We start from the raw sequence: 25,179 nt of genomic DNA on the forward strand, positions 1-25,179 counted from the left end.
AAGGTTTATATACCAGTAGTAAATACACAAACGCTTCGCATGAGAAGAAACCTTATTAACCACATTTTACACATTTTAATGGTTTCACAGCTGACATGATCTAACACACTAAAAAGAGATGCGTAAAAAAACAACCCAGTGTTAAAATGTAACTCTGAATAGCACTGGTTGGAGGGCGGTTTGTGATTATGAAAAAATATATATACACTGTAAAAAAAAAGTTGTTTTTTGTTGGTTTGACTTAAAAAAGTAAGTAACCTGGTTGCCTTAAAATTTTGAGTTTATTCAAATTAAAAATTTGAGTTGATACAATGAAGGAAATTTGTTTAATAAATTGAAACTCTAAATATTAGATAGTAGATAAATGTGATTTTTATTAAGCCAACCTTGTAATGTAGCAATGTTAGTGTTTTAACTTCTCAAATGAGTTTCTATGAAAGTTAAGCTTGTAAAGGCATGAACTGAAACGCACCAGACTGAACTTGCGTTGTGAATGTATGCCGCGAGTGTAGTCGCGATTACCTCAGCTCTCATCACGAGAGCTCATCAGCTCATTTATCTCACTCCTGCAGTTAGTGCTCAGTGCTGTGATCCTCACACAGCGACTCACTCATTATATTGAACACTAACGTTCAGTTTTTAATTGTAGTGTCTTCTCCAACTCAGTCACTGTAATCCAGTAGGTGGCTTTGGGAATGGCCTCACAGGGGGGAAGCGAAGCATTCTGGGAATTGTAGTCTTTCATCCCCATGAGACAAAAATACATTTTCTGTCTTTTCTCAGTCTAGAAAGCACCAAATTCAAAAATAATTTCACATTTCTACTACATTAATGACCCAGTTTAAATACAGATTCATCTTCCCAGCGCTGAAGTACCCCTTTAAATAGAAAAAGTAAAAATAGCAATTTTTTGGAAATGTTCTCATGTATTTTGCCAACACAGGTCACCATGTATTCTTTTTAATGTGATATATCACAATAAAATTGTATTTTTCAATACATCAAACTATTTAATATATTGATAAAAAAATATATGGAAATATATTTTCTATCTGTAAGGGGCATGCCATTATCATTTATTTGATACAATTTCAAAGATTGCTCACATTAATTGTGGGTGCAAACTATAATGCTTATTCAGTGCAATTAACACTATCTGGAATAGTTTCTGTTGTATATTTAAAGATGTAAATATGTTCCCCACCAATGTCTTTAAACTTAAAATCAAAGTACCACATGAACAAGATTAGCCATATTGCCTGCGTCATCAACTGCAGTTTTTTGCCAAGGGTCAAAGTTTGATTGGTACGGTCCAGGTAATCACTTACATATCAGAACTACACCAGCTGGCTGCAAAGAACATCTTTCTCCATTGATGCCTTTCAGATGAAGCCTTACTTTTTTGTATTTAAATTGCAAATGTTTCAATATATTATATTGAGTCTTTTTGTGCACAGTTTGTTTTGTCTCTTTGAACTTACTTATTTTTCCTCTCATTTCAAGTATATTCATAAATTACTTGTTTGTTTGTTTGTTTTTAATTTATGATGTTGCACTTGGATATTTTAGCTAATAAATCGCAAAACAATACAAAAGTAAAATGTGCATTTTAACACAACTGAAACATAAACTGTAACATAGCTAAACTGTTATCAGAACCAGAAAGATTTTACAACCAGGAAGTAATCTTAGCTGTAGTCTGTAATGAGTTTAAAGGTCGTGTTTGTTAAATATTAAAAGTAATCCTTCACTAAAAGGATGATTTTGATTGCATGTTGATGGAACATCTTTTAATGCCATTAACACTCTTCTGAAGGTGGCATACAGACGGAGCTGAGGGCCCATTGAAGTCGCTGTTGTTTCTCTGATCTCAGCTTTTCTGGAATATTCACTCCAATCTCCGGTGACACCCCGAGTTCATACTGAAATCCTGCTTATAGGAACACAATCGTTCATCTCCTCTGACCATCCTGTCTCATGGTGTTTTCTCTGTAGAGGTAAGTGAGGCAGTGAAATAATATTTTTATTTGTGTATGTCGTCGTCTGAAACAAAAGTTTGGATTTGATGAGTATGCTCTAAGTTAAAAAACTATCATCTCTTAAGACCTTTACTATAGTGACCAGGAAGTAGCTATTCATGTATGTTTAAAGGGGGTTTGAGATAAACTTTGTAGGACAGTGTCCTTCCAGGCCCTAACAAAAAATAAGTTTATTTAAGTATCTTCTTGAACTTCTTTCAAACTAAAAATAAGAAAGCATACTTTCAGTATACTTTTTTGTACTTCTCAGAAATATACTTAATTCAATACTTTTTTTCTGTCTTATAAACTTACATTGTTTGGAAATATTGATTTATAAATAAAACATAAGTATCTGGGTATCTAACGCTGAGTATCTGGATTTGTGTAGGCTAGTCCACAGGTGGTCGTATAGGATCAATGAATGAAATGAAATTAATGGGTCTGCTGGTAGTGTATATGAATTTACTTCAAAACTTACTTCAAAACTACATTACTCTTTTGTCGCCATTAACTGAATTTTCACTGTTATACTGTAGTAGGCGCTATTACACATCTTCTGAAAGAGTACTGAATCTTCAGATTAGAACACAACTGAAGAACTTGTAAACTTTGTTAGGAGGGATTGAATCAATGAAATCCTAATTGGCGGTGTTGACTGCTCTGATGCAGAAATTGTCTTAGTCCACTGGGCTTGTTAGTATATTGTTTGATTTGTCGGATTTATTTATCTGTAATACAAATTTCTTAGCTTTTGTTTTTTGTCTGTATAGTGTCTTAGGTCTATGCAATCACAAAAATATAGATCAGCCAGATCATCATAACTATTAATAGTATTAATTTCATTGGGTGTACAGCTTTTAATAAATCTAGAAAAAAATACTTGAAAAGATCAGGAACTGTGCAGTATTTAAGTTGAATTTGTTTCCTTATATGCACACAAAATGCTTTCTGTAACTAACAAGATAGATTAGTTTGAAGTCAGAATATATATATATATATTTAGAGTAGTTGCACTTTTAACAAATTTTAAGCATTCTAGTATTACCTTTTCACATCAAACTGTGGCATTATAATTTGTATGTACACTTTAAGATAAGTTAAATTCATCATATTGCTCTAAAGGAGTATGCTGTTATTATTATTATTTTGGTGACCATACTTTTCAAAACTGTCACATTTAAAGTAACCTGAATTGGTTAATTGTTTGAGAGTCACAATTACAATATGTATAAACGTGTTTCTTTTCATTTAGACAAACTTAAATGTAACTGAAACTGGGCTGGGATTTATAATTCCCAGAATACTCAAAATACACTCAAAAGGGAAAGTAAATGCTAAAATTATTTAATTTATATAAATTATTATATAAAATTACTATATTATATTATATAAATATTGTTATATGTTTGTGCAAGATTGGGGGGGGGGGGGGCATCATGGTAACAAGTGGAGCATGAGTTTGAGAACAGGTACATAGCATGTAAAAAAATTCTATATTGCCATACTCATATAGCAAGTGCTATGCTAATGCTATGCGATACCATTTAGCAAGGTAGCATCTATTGAATTAGCTAGTTAAAGATAGCCAATAGTAAGTTTCCACTGTTAAAATTAAGTTGGCAATTTTATTGTAAATGTATGATTTAGCTGGCAGTTTAGAGCAATTAAAATATATGAGTACAAAATAAACAAATAAATAAAAAATTCTTAAATTTAAACTAAAGATGTAACCGATTCCCGTGATTTTTTTGAGTTTTGTCAACTTCTTCAGGTTTACAGTGTAGTAGTAGTAGTAGCAAAACTGGGTATCTAAAAATGTTTATTAAATATAGTATGTAATTATTTAAATAAAAACATTTAAAAACAGTCATATGTAAAGTATTGAATTGTTTTTTTCTATAAGCAGACTTGAGACTGAAGGTCTTTTGCAAGCTGGACAGTGATCATCATGAGTTTCAGGTGAGTTGAAATTCAAGTCAGGGCTTAACGCTAAGGATTTTTTGTAGTGTTTCCAATTTTTACTGGCCCCTCCATAAAAAAGTAATACATCAAGAAAAAAAAAAATGAAAATATGCATAGTTTATGTTTTCTGTGTTCCCTTTCAGTAGGTCACGTTCAACGTACGTCAGAACTGACCGACAAATTGGGATCTGATTTTTTAGAGACCAATCTACTTTGAGTGTGTTAAAAACGAAGCCAATGGAGATTGGCATGCGATCCAAAATATTTGCCCTGATGACCAGCTGCTGCCTTCACCCAGTCATCGGTCGCAGCGCCTCTGCCAGCTTGTCGGCGAGGGCATCCTCCCCCACCTTTCTCCCTGGGCCCCAAGAGGGTCAGGTTGGCAGTGTGCGACGCCCCCGGGCCTTGCCGCTTCTTTCCTCCCCTCCCCTCCACTCCCCTCGCCATGGGGCAGCAGTGTGGGCACCGAGACCGCCTCCGGGCCTTCTCACCCACACTCTTCCCCTGAAATACTCAGACAACACTCCGGGCCTCCTGACTTGGGTCTGAGTGCTCCACCTCCTTGCCTCCGGGCAACAGAGTGGGCACCAAGGATGCCTCCGGGCCTTCTCACCTTCACTCTGCCCAAACAAGGAGTACTCAGGCAGCACTTTGGGCCGCCCCAGGGGCACCCGAGTCAGGCCAGAGCGATTTCCACCTCGCTGCCCCACCCCAGGTACGTCTGTGGTACCGTTGTTCCCACTTGTTCGGTCTCTGGGGGGTTGGCTACAGCTCCCCAGGCCATCTCGCTGGCTCATCCGTACCATCAGACTCGGTTACGCGATTCAGTTCGCTCACCGGCCTCCCAAGTACAGGGGCATCATCTTCACCTTCATGCGAAGCAGCGATGCTCAAGTCTTGCGGTCAGAGATTGATGTCCTACTGGTGAAGGACGCGGTCGAGCCACTTCCTCCAGCCAATAAGAAGTCAGGGTTCTACAGCCCCTACTTTATTGTACCCAAGAAAGGGGGTTAGTTACGGCCAATCTTGGACCAGCATGTCCTGAATCGGTCAGTTCTGACGTATGTCTAACGTGACCGACTGAAGAAGGGAACGGAGACGTACGCCCCGTCGCCAGGTGCTGTGCTTCCGCTAGGAGGCTGAGTCACGAGTTTGGCTCCTCATCAGGAAAAAGCAATAATCTACCATCCTTATTTATACCCACGCTGCGGGCGGAGCGTGGAATGCGTGAATCGCATGCCAATCTTCATTGGCTCGTTTTTAACACACTCAAAGTAGATTGCTCTCTGAAATCAGATCCCAATTCGTCGGCCAGTTCTAACGTACGTCTCCGTTCCCTCCTTCAGGGAACGAGGGTTACATACGTAACCGAGACGTTTTTGACCCATGACCCATAAATAAGGTGATGCCAAGCCTGACTCAAATACATTTCAAATATTGTTAAAAGCAAGCCAGTAATAAAATAAGAACAAATAATACAATTATGAGCAATAGTACACATAAATACAAAAGAACACACATGACCCTGGACCACAAAAACAGTCATAAGGGTAAATATTTTTAAACCCTTAAGCCCGAAGTGTCCCGCCCGCGGTACACCCCCCCCGCAAAAAAAAATTCAAATTACTAAGCAACCCCTAAATGTAATAACACAAAATATATATCATGTTAAAGCTTAGAATCTAAATTTCCAATGAATCTATCCATTTTGATCAACTCTTAACGAGCGCTGAGTTATTCCTTTAAAACCGAGTGTACCGCCCGCGGACGCCACCTAGCCAAGAACTGTTTTTTCTCCATATTTTACAAAAATCTTGCATGGATCAACATAAAATAGGTTTCATTTGAAAGCTTAGAGTCTAAACTTTACAATGAATGTACACATTATAAGTATCTCAAAAGTAGTGATGAGTTATTTGCTAATAAATTGAGAAAAAAAAATATATTGGGGGGGGGGATTCTTATGTACTGCAATGTGTCAATCACATCACACAACTCGTGTGGCAGATAGTCATGTGTCATATATCATTTGAAAGGTCTCACGGTGTAGAGCACAAGCATAATTGTTTTGGCCTTTGACTAAACTTGAGTGAGATTTTTGTAAGTCTAGCAAGACCCATGTGTAAATAATATACTAATGCGGCATTCACGTGGTGTTTTTCAATCACAACTTAATGAAACGTGGAAAATTGCACATGTAATGATATTCCTCGTTGAAGTGTAACACACAAAAAAACAGCCCAGACCACACGAGCGGAGAAGAAAAATAACAGTTGCTTAGACTTGGCGTTTAGGCTTGTAACTCCATGAAACATGGTCCGATCGTTAAACATGGTACATCCTTGTTTTCAGCCGATTCTCACAATTAAAAAGAGACCAAGAATCGTCATACGGATCGAAAGTTATTCCAGATAGATTTAGAACACCTAACATGACAGAAGCACAAAAGCTAAATTAGCATTTTTAGCGCTGAAGTCGCGTTTAGGCTTGTAACTCCATGAATGCTCTGATCGTTAAAAATCTTTATTTACAGTAGACTCTTGCGATTAAAAAGAGACCAAACTCAACATAATCCGTCACACGGATCTAAAGTTATTACTCATTGAATTATAACAAATGAATTGTAACTTCATGAAACATGCTCCAATCGTTGAAAACAGCATATCAGTACATACAGTGGATGCTCCCGATTGAAATGAGTCCAACAACATAATCAACATAATCCATTCAGTAGATCTCTAAATATTCCTCACTGATGTTGCGTTGATCAGTGGAGTTCTGAATAACATGGCCATTCAACATTGCAGCCAGGGGGCGCGCTGGGGCGGTACACTCCGGTTTAGATGAATTGTTGATCAAAATGGATAGATGCATTGGAAAGCTGAGATTCTAAGCTTTAAATTGACATACTTTTGTGTTATTATATCATACATATATATATAATAGCATTTAATATATATATAATATTGTAATACTATAATATGGCTTTTCTCAGCATTAGATTGTCCAAATGAATTTTTATGATACCTTATTTCTGTCCTGAGTTATTGCATGCCACATAATAATATATAATTTATAAAATTATTAAAACAATAATACTATGTTGTGTCTTTTATCAGCAGATTCTCAGCATTATATTGTCCAAATCATTTTTCCAAAAATATAAAAAAGTTTGCTAACAATACCTACCATTTGACTCTCCTTGCTATAGTTTTGGAGTTATTTAAAGTTGTGAATGTCAAACAATGCTACATTTGTTCCCAATGCTGTAACTTTTGATTACTTTATGTTATCAACACAAAATTTGATCCAGATACAGAACACATATGGGGGAACATCACCAAAAAATAATTAGGCTTCGACCATATTTCCTACCTGAGTTATTGCATATTAAATAAAAAATATTTGTAAAATATTCAAAAAATATATTTAAAAAAAAGTATTTTATAAGCAGTTTCTCAGCTCTAGATAGTCCAAATATACTAAATTTATATTTATATTTTCAAAAAATATAAAAAGTTTGCTAACAAATGATACCTACCATTTGACTCTCCTTGCTATAGTTTAGACAAATTGACCTAAAGTGCCGCTGAAATATATATTTCTAATCAAGATTTTTTTTTACAAGAAATGGCTCATTTTAATCCCACCAGCTTTTGTGATAATGTTTCAGTGAAAAACTAAACTTTCAAAAAGTATTCTAATAGACATATGTGCCTTTAATTGTACATGTCACACAGAAGAGGACAGACGAGGTAAGTTAGTGAACAAGTCTTTATTGTAAGAGCGATCTGAGCGGGAATGCAACACATGTAAGTCAAAAGGCAGTAGATGGTTTGTTGGTGACTTAGCTGGCTGGTAATTCAGTGTTCTCTGTGAAGATGAAGGACTGGTGCAGGATGCTGGTGAAATGGGTGAACAGATTAAAGAATGCATTGCTATGGGTAAACAGAAGAAAGGTTGGACAATTCAGGTAGGTTCTCAGGTAAGTATTTCAGGTAGGTTGTGTGTGTGGTGAATTGCAGATTATTGCTGTGGTCCATTTTGATCACACCCACTAGGTGACATTTTGCGATGGAGTGTGTGTATATAAGGCGTGAGGTACGGTAAACGAGTGTTGCATCATACGTAGCTGATTGTACTTCCGGCATTTTGTTGTGTTGCGTGAGGGTAATTTTGGGTTGGGCTGGCGTTCGGTTGAGTGCTTGTTGAACCCACGGACAACAACCGTTGCTTTGCTATTGCGCCCCGCTGTACCGGCGAACTGCATGTGATGCCTTTGTGGGTAATTTCTGCTGTCTGCATGTGATCGAATAAAGTGTTGGCTGCTAGATAGATGATGTGTATTGCATGATACAACCTATATAGGTACAACTACTTCCGTTTTGCCCCCATAAAGGTTGCATAATAATATAATTCCTTTGTGTGTTTTAGGAGTTAAAACCCTTCTGTGAGCATGCCTGTTTTGCTTCCAGTTTGCATCTTGTATAGGGCTGGACAATAATTCAATATCAATATATATCGCGAAATAATTTTTTTCAATAACGGTGATATGATTTTTAAACACATTTCCGATATTTCGATATGACTGACATTCAGGGCGCAGCCGTCAGAAAGAGCAGAACACGATTGGCTTCTTGCGTGATGACATAGGCCTACACCACGGACACGCAGCCAGTGCTCAGCAGTAGTAGGCTGATAGATCCAACGCGGCATGTTTTAGCTACAAAGAGAGTTTCCCTGACCGCAACACAAATGTGACTGAACAAGCTTCCACAAGTAAGGAGAAAGACTAACTTTCTTTAGTGGCGTGGAAGTGGTTTGTCTATCTAAAGCACTATTCGCACGGGATTATTATCTAGGGACCTCTGTGATTTAGAAATTACTCCCCCACATCTGAGTTTTGTGTGGCGCATTTGCACGGGATAAGCAAAGCCTGTGATTTTACTCGAATTTACTGACTTCTCCCGGATATGATGTCAAGACTTCGTTATTAGATAGCTGTATAAAATCATAAACAGGCATCGATATCGTTTTGATTATTTTACAGTAGGCTAGCCTAATAAATAAATATAATTTCATTCAGTTAGTGAACAGACTCCATGAACTGAGCTCAGACCAGCGGCAGGAATCAGATTTCATTTATCAGTGAGAAGTGATTTAAGAGTGAGAAGCTGACAATATACGGCGGAAGATTCAGTTTCAAAACAAAATGTAAAAGCACCTATTTAAACAAGCTTGTCATTGTACTGTACTGTTCTGTTATGTTTTTCATTAAGAACAGTATTGATGTTAATATTAAACACAGCATTCTATCAGATTACTGAAATTACAGATTTAATTATCAAATTGATACTCATTCTAAAGTGAAAGTATAATCCGCGTGGGCGCGGCTGCACGGGTATTCATAACGGTGCGCATTATGAATGCAGACTTTATTCTTCGTGAAAGATAAAGATAGAAATGCTCACAGGAAGAAAAAAAGCTTGCAAAAATGATATACAATCCGCCTAATCCTGGCCAAATCACAGAGATGTCGATTCGCACGGGACTAATGTTATCACAGGACCTCGGTGTTCGGCGAAATATGGTAGGTAATTTGCGGGGGAATTTTTACTTTACAAATTACAGACATGGCCGATTTGCACAGAATTAAGATCACAGACATTCCCTTTGTAACCGTATGCTTCTTGTAGTCTGCGTTGTGTTGAAAATCAGTGAAGAATGACAGGAGAACGTCGGATTGGGTCTGCATAGAAAATGTATTTTTATATAGACAGGCTGTCACGACAGCTTCAGCTCACGTTAGTGACACTCTTTCGTTCGGGAGAAAGACGGAAAAGAAAAGACAAGGACCGACAAACGAAAGGATAAGGAGGACAAAGCTAACACAAAACAACAAAACACCGATGGAGAAAACACAGTAACTCCATAAACACAACCTTATACACATGAAACAACAATATAACTTAAAAATACAAAAATATGGTTCATCAATGCATACCTGCATAGAAAATGTATTTTTATAAAGACAGGCCGTCACGACAGCTTCAGCTCACGTTAGTGACACTGCCAACAAAAATAACATTTCACAATATATGTTGAGTATATATGATCTTACATTTGTAAGTGCCAAAATGAATAAAATAAAGAGCTTAAACATTGTGTATTTATGTGTGTGGATTATTCTCAAATGCTAACAACTAATCTGCAGCATAGAACACAGCACACCTCTTTCGTTCAGGAGAAAGACGGAAAAGACCGCTAAAAGAGCAAAACGGCAGGTATGGCTGCCTGGCCTGAACCACTTTGTTGTAACAGGAGGGAGGGGGGTTTGAACCATTACCTCCTTACAGACCCTTTTTATGTATTTTTAGAAACTATGGTTAAAACAATTGTAGAACAGAATTAAATGTATATTAACAGGAAAATCTTGTGAAATAAAACCATTTCAACCTCGTTACATCTGCAATTATTACAAATCACCAGAGGTCCCAGATAATACGAATCCCGTGCGAATGGGGCTGAAACTTCAGGTTTCAGTGTGCTGCAAAATGTGCCGGAGAGGTGCCGACTAGGGGTGTAACAATACATCGACATAGATGCATCACCCCTTTCTAGTAAGGTCAGTCAAAGGGCTGTTGAGGTCTGAATAATTAGGTATAAACCGTCTATAATATCCTGCCAGCCCCAAGAACTGTCTTACCTCCTTTTTGGTCTTGGGTCTCGGACAGGTTGTAATCGCAGCAGTCTTATCAATTTGGGGACGCACTTGTCCATGACCCAAGTGGAAGCCCAGATACCTTACTTCCACCCGCCCAATCGCACACTTCTTCGGATTGGCCGTGAGCCCCGCTCCTCTCAGCGACCTCAGGACCGCCCTGACATGCTGCATATGCCGCTGCCAATCGTGACTGTAAATCACGATATCATCCAGATAAGCAGCAGCATATGCGGCATGGGGACGCAAAATCCTATCCATGAGGCGCTGGAAGGTAGCGGGTGCCCCGAACAAACCGAAAGGAAGCGTGACAAATTGGTGCAATCCAAACGGCGTGGTGAAAGCTGTCTTTTCTTTGGACAATGGAGACAAGGGGATCTGCCAATAGCCCTTTGTTAAGTCCAATGTCGAATAAAATCGAGCCGTGCCCAGCCGATCAAGCAACTCGTCAACCCGCGGCATTGGATAAGCGTCGAATTTCGACACTGCGTTCACCTTGCGGTAGTCCACACAGAACCTGACCGAGCCGTCGGTTTTAGGAACCAAAACTATCGGGCTCGCCCAGTCACTGTTAGACTCCTCTATTACTCCCATGTCGAGCATTGCCCCTAATTCTTCCTGAACCACCTTTTTCTTGTGTTCAGGCAATCGATACGGCCGGCTGCGAACTACCACGCCCGCCTCGGTCTCAATATGGTGCTGAATTAAGTCGGTACGTCCCGGTAGGGGCGAGAACACGTCAGCGAACTCCGCCTGTAATTTTGACAAATCCGTGAGTTGGGATCCGTGAGAGGTGATCTCCACCAGGGGCAAGCGCGACCGATTGTGCTTTGATGCTCGCCTCTGGCCCGAGATCATCCTCCCCCCCGATCACCGTTGCCAACAACACGGATTCCACCTCATTCCACTTTTTAAGTAAGTTAAGGTAATATATTTGACGCGCCCCGTTCCTATCGGATCGTATCACTTCATAATCGAGATCCCCAACCTGTCGTGCGACCTCAAACGGCCCCTGCCACTTTGACATTAATTTCGAGCTCGACGTTGGGAGTAATACGAGCACTTTCTCTCCCGGTGTGAATTTGCGTAGTTTCGTACCCCTGTTATATGACTGGCTCTGGCGGTCCTGGGCTTGTAACAAATTCTCCCTGGATAGCCGCCCCAGTGTGTGGAGTTTTGTTCGCAAGTCCAGCACATATTGAATTTCGTTCTTCGCCAAAGAAGGTCCCTCCTCCCAAGTTTCTCGCAGGATGTCCAGCACCCCCCGTGGCTGGCGTCCGTAGAAAAGCTCGAAGGGGGAAAACCCCGTGGAGGCTTCTGGGACCTCCCGCACGGCAAATAAGTGGGGTTCTAACCACCGATCCCAATTTTTTGTGTCTTCCTGCACAAACTTACGGATCATGGTTTTAAGCGTGTGATTAAACCGTTCGACCAAGCCGTCCGTTTGTGGGTGATAAATGCTTGTTCGAATGGATTTAATGCCCAATAATCCATACAGTTCACGTAACGTACGTGACATAAACGCTGTGCCTTGATCAGTGAGGATTTCTTTCGGAACCCCCACCCGGGAGATTAGTCGAAACAGTGCGTCCGCAACACTCTTCGCGGAGATGTTGCGGAGAGCCACTGCTTCCGGATATCGTGTTGCGTAGTCCACGATGACAAACGCAAAACGATGTCCGCGTGCGGATCGCTCTAATGGCCCGATGAGGTCCATCGCAATTCTCTGGAAGGGGACCTGCATTAATGGAAGGGGGCGCAAAGGCGCTTTTGGGGCGGCCAGTGGATTCACCAACTGGCATTCCGGACAAGACGCGCACCAACTGCGCACGTTGTCATGAATGCCTGGCCAAAAAAATCGGGTCATAAGGTTATTCAGCATGGCCGCCTGTCCCAGGTGACCCGCCATTGGATTAGAGTGAGCCTCCTGGAAAAGCATTTCCCGGCGGCTCTTTGGAACTAACAACTGGGTTGTATCTACCTTTGTCTGAGTGTCTTGGGTCACTCGATTCAACCGGTCCTTTATTATGGCGAAATAAGGATAAGTGACAGGCAAGGCAGGTTGGAGAGACTGGCCGTCGATAGAGCGGACCTGCTGGAAGGCGTTTCTGAGGGTCTCATCCTGGGACTGCTCCAGAGGGAAGTCATCGCGGTCCGAGAGAATCAGTCTCTCGATCCCGCTCGTATCGTCTGAAGCCGTCCCCAAGGGTCCCGTCTCAGTCTCCCCAAGCTGCACTCGCGCCGCCCCCCTCCTAGCCTTTTTCGCCCAAGCGGCATCCGCACATAACGACCCCAATAAAGCCGAAAAGGCGGGCCAATTCATCCCCAGAATTAGCGGATGCCGGAGGTGCGGACTAACCGCCACCTCTACATTATGCTTTTTCCCCCGAAACTGTATCGTGACTGGGACAAGCGGATATTCCACCACATCCCCGTGCACACACCGCACCTTAACCATGCGGCTTGTATCCAATGCCCCAGGCTGCATCAGGCTTTGATGGATCGAGGTTCTGTTACATCCTGAATCCACCAAGGCCTGATATGTACCCCCCTTGATACTCACAGGAATTTGGTACTCTCCTGCTTGATCGGGGGTGGTCCGCTGGACGTCCGGGACCCGGATCATTGTCCCGATGTCCATCATAGGACATCGGTCCACAAAATGATCCGGGTTGCCGCAACGCCAGCAGGCCAGCCCAGGCCTACCCGCCGCCCCTGCGAATGAGCGTGGTTGGAAAATGAGCGTGGAGAGGGGGTGGAACCGGAACCATTATCCCCACCTGCCCCCAGCAGCCCCGCCCCCCTGGGCGGGGCCCTCGAACTCCCGAACTGCCCAGGGCCCATCCTACCCCGGCCTCTGGGGGGAATGCGAGGAGGGCCCGGAGGGCGGGACCTAGGGAGAGGGACAGGGCGAGAGGGAGAGACAGAGGGGGGAGAGAGAGGGAGAGGTTAATAGGGACTCGCCGACCCCCGGGCACGCCACCAGGTGGTCCTCCGCCAGGTTGATGGCCGTCTCCAGCGACGTGGGCCGGTGGCACTGGACCCACTCGGCGGTCTTCTTCGGGAGCCGAGCGACAAACTGCTCCAGTACCACCAGATCGACAATGTGGTCCACGTCGCTTCCGCTGGCCAGGAGCCATTTGCGGCACGAGTCCCGGAGCTGTTGGGCCATCGCAAAGGGTCGGCCGGCCTCGCCCCATTCCAAGGAGCGGAAACGTTGACGATGCTGCTCCGGGGTCCGGCCGACCCGCTGAATGATGGCCCTCTTGAGGTCTTCATACTTCAGGAGGTTTTCCACCGGTAGATGTTGGGCGGCCGCCTGGGCTTCTCCAGAAAGCAGTGGTATCAGGCGCACCGGCCACTGTGCCCGGGGCCACCCGCAGGCCTCCGCAGCTTTCTGGAATAAGTCTATGAAGGCCTCAGGATCATCCTGTGGCCCCATCTTGTGAAGGGGCACGTGAACCGGTGCGCCGGCCAGCCCGGCGGCCTCGGTGCGAACCTCCCGGTCAATCCAGCTCCGGAACCTCTCGCAGTCCTCTTGCTGGCCTTGGACTATGGCCGCGAAGCGGCGCTCTTGGTCTGCCCGAAGGTCCAGCATAGCCTGGTGTTGATCTTGGTGGAGGGCCGCGAGGGATGTAATGATGTCCGCAAACGGCGTGGCGGAGGGCGTCTGCATGGTGGCGGCGCTGTCCTACTTCCTTCCCGGGTTTCGGCACCAGTGTAATAAGTTCGTAAATGTGAGGAAGGAAGAGGACACGGGGGTCGGCTGGACGGTTGATGCTGCTTTATTTATTCTCTCAATATTCAAAGCACACTCAGTAGTGTGTAGTTTCTCTCAAAATAACAACATTCACTTCCGGGTCGGCACTTCCGGCTTCCGGTTTCTCAGTCTCTGTGGTTCGGGCATCAACCGCCCGTCTCTCTCTCTCCCTGGTCTCTGGTTCCACTGGCGTTTTATCCCCTCTCCACGCCCATTACTGGAACAAGATACAGGTGTTATTAATCTGCGTCCAACCCACTCACTTACCGCTCGTCCCGCGGCTCTCTCTCCCGCTGCAGACCTCGCTAAACCACTCCCCCCTTGCCACACTGAGCAATTTGCACTACACACACAGTTGGTTCGGTGGGTGTGTTCCATTGGTGAGCGCAGATACAGGTTGCACTACAACCCTGTATTTCTGCCGCGGTCGATCTCTGGGTGCTTCAGCACTAAAAGAGCTCACAAAAAGAACTCCTCACAAAAAGAACTACACGGGTGGTGTTGCGTCTTTTTCAAGATGGCATTCCACCCGTGCGTTTCTTGATGCGGTCATTCGCTGTCGCCTGCTGACGGTCACAAACGCTGCTTTACGTGTCTGGGCTTAGAACACGCTGAGGCGGCATTTGTGGATTGTTCATGTTCTCACTGCGGGACCATGACTATCTCGGCGCTTAGGTCGAGACTCACCTACCTTCGGGAAGGTGGAGTCCCCCTACCCATAGCTCAATTTAAGCTTATTTCTGCCCAGCAGAATAGGCCTACTTCGACGGATGGCCGGGGTGACTTGAGGATTACGTTTAGGGCAATTCCACCGAGTGATCCTCTGCGGAACCCTATTCCTTCACAAGTGCCGCAACCGGTGGTGCTTCCGGAGCATTCCGTCGGCCCCTCTCATGGGCGCCCGATGGTGTCCTTTGGGGCACCCGCGGACGAACAGATGTCAATCGCTGCATCAGAGGGGGAGTTTCAGTCTTCGGAGGATGAAGATTCGGCTGTACTGCCTCCCTCTGGGAGAGTGGCAACGGTTGAGTCGGTCGCCCGCCTGCCCGCTGCTGAGCCCGCTCCCGCCCCTGCCCAGTAGCAGCCACCACCCGGACGTAGGCATAGAGCCGGCCGTGGGAAGGACACTCAGCACGCTCAAGCCGCTGCCAAGCCAGGTGGCAAGCGCCGTCGTAAGAGACCCTAAGACAGGCCACACAGAGATGGAGGAGACTGCTCTACAGGAAGTGGCAGCAGGATATTCTACCCGAGCTCTGATTGCACCCCAAAAAGCATAATGCAGAAATTGACAGCAAGCAAGAATCATGGCAATTTGAACAGCTCATGATTACGGGAGGAGTCTGCATAATTATTCCAGAAGACCCCCCCAAAATTGTAAAATAGACTGAATGGAAGATGGCACTGTGGCAGCATTGAGGTAGGTAACTGCCGTGGGAGTTTATGAAACAGGTGAGTTGTTGCAGCAGCAGTCTGGCTTTGAGTGGGGCACTGCAGCAGCATTCGCAAATTGGCGGGGCACTGCAGCAGCATCAAGCAAAGCACTGCAGCAGCATTCTCAAATGGTGGGGCACTGCAGCAGCAGTCTCAAAATGGCGGGGCACTGCAGCAGCATCGAGCGAACACTGCAACAGCAGTCTCAAATAGGCAGGGCACTGCAGCGGCAGTCTCAAAATGGCAGTGCAATGCAGCAGCATTGGGCAAAACACTGAAGCGGCAATCTCAAGATGGCGGGGAACTGCAGTGGCAGTCTCAAATTGGCATGGCACTGCAGTGGAATTCTCAAAATGTCAGGGCACTGCCGCAGCATTAAGCAAAACCATGAAGCAGCAATCTCAAGATGGCGGGGCACTGCAGCGGCAGTCTCAAATTGGCGGGGCATTGCAGCGGCAGTCTCAAGATGGCGGGGTACTGCAGTGGCAGTCTCAACATGGTGGGGTAATGCAGCGGCGGTCTCAAATTGGCGGGGCACTGGAACGACAGTCTCAAAATGGTGGGGCACTGCAGCAGCAGTCTCAAATTGACAGGGCACTGTAGCAGCAGTCTCAAATTGGCAGGGCACTGTAGCAGCAGTCTCAAATTGGCGGGGCACTGCAGCGGCAGTCTCCAAATGGCGGGGCACTGCAGTGGCAGTCTCAACATGGTGGGATAATGCAGCGGCGGTCTCAAATTGGCGGGGCACTGGAACGACAATCTCAAAATGGTGGGGCACTGCAGCAGCAGTCTCAAATTGACAGGGCACTGTAGCAGCAGTCTCAAATTGGCGGGGCACTGCAGCGGCAGTCTCCAAATGGCGGAGCACTGCAGTGGCAGTCTCAACATGGTGGGGTAATGCAGCGGCGGTCTCAAATTGGCGGGGCACTGGAACGACAATCTCAAAATGGTGGGGCACTGCAGCAGCAGTCTCAAATTGACAGGGCACTGTAGCAGCAGTCTCAAATTGGCAGGGCACTGTAGCAGCAGTCTCAAATTGGTGGGGCACTGCAGGGGCAGTATCAAGCAAAGCATGGCAGTGGCAGTCACAAAATAGTGAAGTACTGCGGTGGCAGCATCAAATAGGAGAAGCACTGCAGCATCAAATTGGCGGAGCACTGCAGCAGCGGAATCAAATTGAGAAGCACTGGAGGGCAGCATCAAATAGGAGGATCACTGCAGCAGCAGCATCAAATTGCGGATCACTGCAGCGGCAGCATCGAAATAGTAGGAGCACTGCAGTGGCAGCATAAAATTGTGGTGCACTGCGCGGCAGCATCAAATTGCGGAGCACTGCAGTGGCAGGATCAAAATGGTGGAGCACTGCAGCGGCAGTATCAAATTGTGGAGCACTGGAGGGGCAGTATCAAAGTGGAGGAGCATTGCAGCAGCTGCATAAAATTGCGGGTCACTTCAGCGGCAGCATAAAATTGGAGGAGCACTGCAGCGGCTGCATCAAATTGCGGATCACTGCAGAGGCAGCATCGAAATAGGAGGAGCACTGCAGCTGCAGTGTCAAATTGCAGAGCACTGCAGCATCAAATTGGTGGAGCACTGCAGCGGAAGCGTCAAATTGCAGAGCACTGCAGTGGCAGCATCAAATAGGAGGAGCAATGCAGAGGCAGCATTAAATAGCAGAAGCAATGCAGTGGCAGCATTAAATAGGAGGAGCACTGCAGCGGCAGCATCAAACTGGAGAAGCACTGCAGCGGCAAAATGGCGGAGCACTGCAGTGGCAGCATTAAATAGGAGGGGCACTGCAGTGGCAGCATCAAACTGGAAGAGCACTGTAGCAGCAGCATTAAATAGGAGGAGCACTGCAGTGGCAGCATTAAACTAGAGGTGCACTGTAGTGGCAGCCTCAAATAGGAGGAGCACTGCAGTGGCAGCATTAAACTAGAGGTGCACTGTGGCGGCAGCCTCAAATAGGAGGAGCACTGCAGTGGCAAAATGATGGAGCACTGCAGTGGCAGCATTCAATAGGAGGAGCACTGCAGTGGCAGAATCAAACTGGAGAAGCACTGTAGAGGCAAGCGAAGCCCTGGAGCATCAAGCGAGGGACTGTGGCATCAAGTGAAGGACTGCAACGGTGATATCTAGTAAAGCCAAATACTGCAGCGCAGGAATCAATTGGCAGAGCACTGCAGCGTCAAGCGAAGATTACTTGTTTGATGAGGCTGGAGTCCGAACGAAAGTAAGATCGAAAGGCCTCTGAGGACCACCAACCCAGTAGTTTAATTGATGGTCTGGCAGTCCTTTTTTGGCCTGCGGTGGTGGCTGCTCCATTGCGGAAGGAGTGAGATGAATGCAATTAAGCTTAAATACCAGAGTGGGTGGGGATTTGCTGAAGCTTTTTTAATGAACTTCACTGCCTCGTGACAGGAAGGTTGTTCTCATCAGCAAACAGTGGGTTGAGATGTGAGGAGATCGAGGCGAGGAGGCTTGGTGGAGACAGGTGATGGATCCATAGTAATGACGTAGTAGGAAATGAAACAGCAGATGCAGTTGAGAAGGAGGCGAGGAACTATAGAGGAAGCAGAAGCTGGATGTAATAAGGTTGGAGAATAGAAAGCTTGGGGAGCAACCCCATGCTTGGATCGGCTCCAGTGGCGGCGGAGAAAGGAAAGAGAGGGAGGGCAGGATCGTTTGCGGAGGCAGCCTCACGCTTGGGTCCGTGTCGATAGCAGAGGAGAAATTAAAGAGAGAGTGGGGTGGTGGGGCATGACCATTTGCAGCGACAGCCTCACGCTTAAGCCCTATTTGGACGGGATTAGATTAACATGGGGACATGGGGGTAAAGACATTTTACCTCAGGACATCTGTAATATTAATGGCCAATTCGCACGGGATAAGACATCTCAGTAAAACTAGCAGAAGTGGGAGGAGTAACTCGCTTTACGCACCTCCTTGACGTCATGTGCGTACGACGTTACCATTATAACGTGAGCAAACACACAACCTTAGCGCCAGTCTGAACTCTGTCTCCAATATATATGTGTGTTTTAATAAACAGTTAACGATTCTGGTCCAGTCTAACGATTCTGATTGGATTATGTTGGTAATAGACACTTTCCTAGAGCTAAAATGTGTTGTGCCTCTGCTTTTGATCTTCTTTTTGCTTTAAATTAAATGCGGAAAATACTGGACATTTTCCACAGATTTGTCCCACCATCTACAACGCAACCGAATGATTCAAGCGCCTCCAAGGTCGCAAAATGCGCTTTTTAAAAAACTTTTAAACAGGAAATGACGGAATTTTACCATACATTTTTACAGCAGGTCTATTCGAACGGGATTAGTATTACCCGAGGTCATTTTTCCAGACCTTTTTCCAGAAGTTGTCCATAATGATTACCGAGATGGCACATTCGGACGGGAGTAAAATCACAGAGAACCTCTGGTAATAATTACTTTACCCCTACGTCCCCATGTTAAACTAATCCAGTCTGAATAGGGCTTTAGTCTGCACCTATAGCAGAGGAGTAGTTATAGAGAAGGCGGTGGGGGTCAGGACCGTTTGCGGAGGCAGCCTCACGCTTGAGTCTGCACCTACAGCAGAGGAGAAATTAAAGAGAAGGGGGGTGCGGGGCAGGACCGTTTGCGGAGGCAGCCTCACGCTTGGGTCAGAAAGAACAAAAATATTAGAAGCGTGGACAGAAAAAGCTATACTCACCTGTGGGAGGAGGAAAGCAACAGTCACTGGCTGTGTCCGAAACATAGAAAATGCTGCATTTGGAGGATACATTTGAAGACAGGAAGCCATCAAGCTGCGTCCAAATCTAATGTTAGCTTCACTTCCTGTCTCCTGAGAGACCTTCATCTGATCGATTTATGAAGGCAGCATACTTGTATCCTTTGCTGCCTTTGATATCCCACAATCCTGTGCTTTCCAATGGGAGCGGTTGAGCTGGGGAAAAAGATGGTGTCCAGAAGTTGCGTTTTCGGGTCAGTTTGTGTGTAAATGTACGGTTTTTACCAACATATTACACTTCTGGTGTCATTTCTAGTGAGAAATCACTACTATAGTAATTAAATTTGTGTTTGGTTCTCACCAAAGCTCTCTCCCTTTTGATGTAGATCATTGAACTGTTACACTGCCTTAGAAGTCTCTAGACAGAAGAACAATCAGGAGATGGCCTCTCTCCAGTCCAATCCAGCAAGATCTGGGAGTTTCTCCGGATGTACAAACTTCACCCCAATCCTGTACAGTGTATTATTATTTCGTCATTCAAGGGGCAGGGGACAACAGAGACAGCAGAATCCTGCTGTGTATTCAAACAGACCGTGGCTCTCTTGAGCCACTGCCGTGATCTGCCCCAAATAATGTTCCTTAATTTCTGGTCTGGTCTTCCGCCACACACAGAAGAGGACAGACAAGGTAAGTTAGTGAACAAGTCTTTTATTGTAAGAGTGACCTCAGCGGAAATGCAACAGCGGATTGTTTGTTGGTGACTTAGCTGGCTGGTAATTCAGATGCTGGTGAAACGGGTGAACAATTGATTGTGGCAAGTGAAGATGAACGGATATGGGTAAACAGAAGACGGGTTAGGTCATACAGGTAGGTTCTTAGGTGAGTATTTCAGATAGGTCATGTGTGCTTTGCATAGACGAGACCAGATACTCAGAGGTAGGGAACGGTAGCAGAGCAGTGGGGAGAGAACGCACCCCTGGGGGGCCAGTGCTGATTGTAAGAGTGCTGGATGTGAGTTTACCCAGTCTCACTCGCTGCTGCCGGTCTGTCAGGAAGCTAGAGATCCATTGACAGATTGAGGATGGTATTGAGATCTGGGTCAGTTTGTCTGTGAGGAGATCAGGCATGATGGTATTAAAGGCTGAACTGAAGTCAACAAATAGGATCCTTGCATAAGTCACAGGTCTGTCGAGATGTTGCAGGATATAATGCAGTCCAATGTTGACTGCATCATCCACAGACCTGTTTGCTCTGTAGGCAAATTGAAGAGGATCCAGCAAGGGTCCAGTTATGTCCTTTAGGTGGGCCAACACCAGTCTTTCAAATGACTTCATGACAACAGACGTGAGAGCAACAGGTCTGTAGTCATTTAGTCCAGTGATTTTGGGTTTTTTGGGGACTGGAATGATAGTGGAGCGTTTGAAGCAGCTGGGAACTTCACACTGCTCCAATGATCTGTTGAAGATCTGCGTGAAGACTGGGGCCAGTCGCGGCCTACCCTACCCCAGAATTTATTGCACACCAGTGACGAAAGGATTTGTATAGACTGGTCTGCAATCCCACTGCACCCACTCAGATTTCTAGCAGTGCAGAATTACATTTCGGTAACTCTGATGTACTTTGGACGGGAGCGGGCAGTCTGAACAATTATAGCATGTCACTCATTTATAACCATTGCGTACACACAAAACAGGCCTTGAAAGAGGCGTAGGCCACTTTAGATGCATAAGTTGTGATTTATAAAGACAAACACACTGTTTTAATGACTGCAAGGTCTCATGTTATGATAAACTATGTTTAAGCGAGAACGCTGTTCAGTGATGCACACTTACTTCGATATTACAGATACTGCAGGATTCGGTGGTCGAACAGTTAATTGTCTGGTTTGAATAGGTCCAATGATAATAGCTTACTGTACAACCACAGCTGCACAGACACGGAGTGTAAAATACATCTTCACAAAAGTATGAAAAATACCACTGTATTTGAAGGATAAAACATGGTGTCATGTGGCTCTTGTGCTTACAAACACTTTTATGGTGAAATCTACGGAAAGTTTTATAAACGAGGCCCTGGGTCCTTATCTCCTCCATCCCTAGCAAAATCCCTGAACTTAATAGTCAATGCCCAGAACAGAAGAAAATGCTTTGATACTGTTTTTATTATTTATATGTGAAAATGTTTTTTAACATCACTGATATGTAGAATGCAAAATTGTTTTCTTGTCAGAATATACAGCCATGTTTCTCAGGTCAAATTAATTCATATAAAAAAAATCTGGTATTCAACCATCTTTATTGAAAAGTTACATGACAGCATAATAAACATAAAGCATTTGACTCCATATTTTACAGAAAGCCAAGTCTTCAACCACGCAAGCCAACTCTTATTCATGAAGGTCCTCCAAAACTATACCGTCTGCATACAGAGAGAAAAGTGCTTGACGATAATGGGAAAGTCCGAAAATGGACTTATGGGAACAAAGACGTCAGAAAACAGAATAAAATTGTTCTGCTGGTGGGAGAAACAGGCGTTGGCAAGACAACTCTCATAAACACCATGGTCAACTACTTACTTGGTGTAAAGTTTGAGGAAGAACTATGGTATGAAATCACAGAAGAAGAGGTCAGAGACCAATCCGAATCACAAACCTCTGAAATCACCATGTATGAGGTCTATCCTGAAGAGAGTCCTGGATCTCTCACCATCATTGATACTCCAGGATATGGAGACACTAGAGGACTGGAAAAAGATCTAAAAGTTGCTGAGCATTTAGCCATGCTGTTTAAGAGCAGTGATGGAGTTCATGAGATTGACGCCGTGTGTTTTGTGACTCAAGCATCTAAGAATCGTCTCTCAGACAGACAGAATTACATTTTCAGTTCAATTCTGTCTTTGTTTGGTAAAGACATTGTGAATAACATTGTGTTTCTAATCACACATTCTGATGGTCTGCCACCAAAAAATGTTATTGGTGCCATTAATAAAGCTAAAATCCCCTGCAAACGAGACCACACTAAACAACCTGTTTATTTCTTATTCAACAACCGGCAGGCTGAAGCCCGTCATACTAAAGAACGTCAAGTTCGTGCTCAAAAAGATGCCTGGGAAGACAGCATGGATGGCATGAAGGATTTCTTTCAGTCTCTGAATGATAAAAACAGAAGAAGTTTAGAGTTGACTTTAGATGTCCTCATAGAGCGCATTCAGTTCGAAGCATTTATCTGCAACTTACAGCAGCGAGTCGAAGAGAAAGAGTCAAAGAAGTCTGAAAAAATTCAGATCCAGGAGGCAATGAGGCAAAACAAGAAACAGATTGAAAGCTGTAAAAATTTTTATTTTCCAATTAAAACAACAGAGAAAGTAAAGGTGCCCATTGAAAGTGCTTTATGGAAGAACAGGAAGGCTACGACCTGCACCGTCTGTCAGGAAAACTGCCATGAGTTTGAATGCTGGTGGGGCTGGAATCCCAGCTATTGTGAAGTCATGAAAAGCGGCTACTGCACCGTGTGCACAGGGAAGTGCCACCACAGCAAACACGTCAAAGAAGACAAGAAATATGTCATCAGAACTGTGCACAAGATGTTTGAATTTAAATCTATAAAACATAAATATGAAGAAGCTCAAGAAGAGTCCAAGAAGTTTTCAAATTTAATGGAACATCTTGACCAAGATCTGCAGGATATTGAGGAACAAAAGTCAATTCTTCTGTCCGAAGCTTACATAACCATCAAGCATCTGTCTCAGATCGCATTAAAGCCAGACTCGGCCTTCACTCTTCAGCATCTGGACTTTTTCATCCCCAGAGTGAGGGAGGCTGGGAAAGAAAACTGGGCTAAAGAGCTGGAGGAAATAAGAAGAACCGCTGAAGCTGAGGAAGCCAACAAAGATGCTCTGAGTTATCTGAAAGCTGGTTTGGCAAAAATGTTCTTTGGTAAGCAATGACCAAATGCAGACAGGACAACAGAGATGAATATATGAAAATTAAGAAGATTGCTTACAATGAGAAATCAATGATTGAGACTTTATCTACATATAAAGACAATAAGAAAGTTTAATCATTGTATCAAGTTTATTTGCATTAATTTTTGTAGTGTTTGTTTTCAAATTTTAATATCTTATATTTTAGCTCATGTACTGTAATAATAATATAATTATTTTGGGGTACTGAATGATTGCTTCTAAGTAATAGAAAATGTTGCAACTACAAACAGTGATTTGTATTGTCATTACTGGTTCAACACTTCTACATTATTAGAGTGGGGGCAAAAACAAAACAAAAAATCTTCAATGATAGATCATTTTAATTTTAAAATGTGTATATGTAGGAAGTTACTAGGGGTGACCCCTAATAGTCGAAGATTCGTTGCATTGATATGCAGGACCGGATTCGACCACTGATCTCATGGTCGAATTTTCGCTGGTGTTATGAAACGAGGATCATGCCATTTTTGGCAATATAGGGGTGCTCAATATTAGTGTTATAGATGTGCCCTTTAAGGGCACTGAGTTTCGCACTGGATGCGCCGTGCCTTTAAAATTCGAACACATATACACCAACGGCGGCATTCGAAGCCTGTCCACGGCGATTAAATGTATATTTCCCCCAAATCGTGCATGTACATACTGATTACACCCTGTGCTACAAGATACACTCATCGTGCAGCTCTTCTGTCAGAAGTCAATTCAAAATTGAGCTTGCGTGTATATGTTCACGTCTGCCTGGTGAGAGATACCGGAGACACGGCGCTGAGCTTCAGTCCGGTGTGAGACCCCCTTTAGGCACAATCGGTAGGGATGTCCCGATCCGATCACATGATTTCAGGTGATTTCAGACTCGATCGGAATCGGACGTTACATCCCGATCAGGACTCGGATATAATGTATATTCTGGGGTGAGCTGAGCATGATGACGCATCAATAATATGGGTTGTAACTTGAAAATAATCCTTTATGTATGTTTCTGTAGATGGATACACGTGCTGGCTCCTCGGTGATACATTACAACAGCGCTAATATCACCCGTGTATATTCGCCAGAAGACGCAAATGAGAACGCTGATCTGTCTCTGTGCATCATCTGAGCGCGCGCACTCGTCTCACAGCGCGCAAATATTGAGTTATCTTTCAAGACTTGCGCTTAAACGGACCAACTCACACAAGAAGTATGTCAGCATGTCCATCTTGATGAGTATCCAAGCAGACATAGTCTGAATATGCCTTTAGAGGACTTTATACAGTCGAGAAAGACGACGCAGAGCCTTCCATTAGGTCTTAAAGGGGCAGTAGCCTTTACTGCTGTCTGTTTAATGTCAAACAAAAGATAAGGAATCACTTACTGCTCTTGATTAAATAGCTTTTGTAAGGATTATTCTTTAATTTAAACAGTTAAATATGCAGCTATTTTACATTTCATTAGCCTACTTTATTAAATTTCTCTACCTAAAAACTAATGTTAGACCTATAAAAACCTGAAAAGCATTGTTAATTACACTTCAAATATTTTTTCCCCAAAGTTGATTTATGTCATTGTAGGCAGTTATCATCACGATGAT

At 44.0% G+C, this 25,179-nt stretch overlaps 1 protein-coding gene across 1 annotated transcript; it reads left to right on the forward strand.

The window, feature by feature from the left end:
• Positions 1 to 1,811: 1,811 nt before the first annotated feature.
• Positions 1,812 to 23,633, forward strand: LOC137088357 (uncharacterized). The gene is made up of 3 exons (XM_067452110.1): positions 1,812 to 1,997; positions 3,928 to 3,980; positions 21,980 to 23,633. Exons 2-3 carry the CDS (start codon positions 3,970 to 3,972, stop codon positions 23,568 to 23,570), a joined length of 1,602 nt encoding a protein of 533 aa, XP_067308211.1. The 5' UTR covers positions 1,812 to 1,997; positions 3,928 to 3,969; the 3' UTR covers positions 23,571 to 23,633.
• Positions 23,634 to 25,179: the final 1,546 nt, after the last annotated feature.

The sequence above is a fragment of the Pseudorasbora parva genome, chromosome 1 (genome assembly GCF_024679245.1).
Source record: "Pseudorasbora parva isolate DD20220531a chromosome 1, ASM2467924v1, whole genome shotgun sequence".
Taxonomy (NCBI): domain Eukaryota; kingdom Metazoa; phylum Chordata; class Actinopteri; order Cypriniformes; family Gobionidae; genus Pseudorasbora; species Pseudorasbora parva.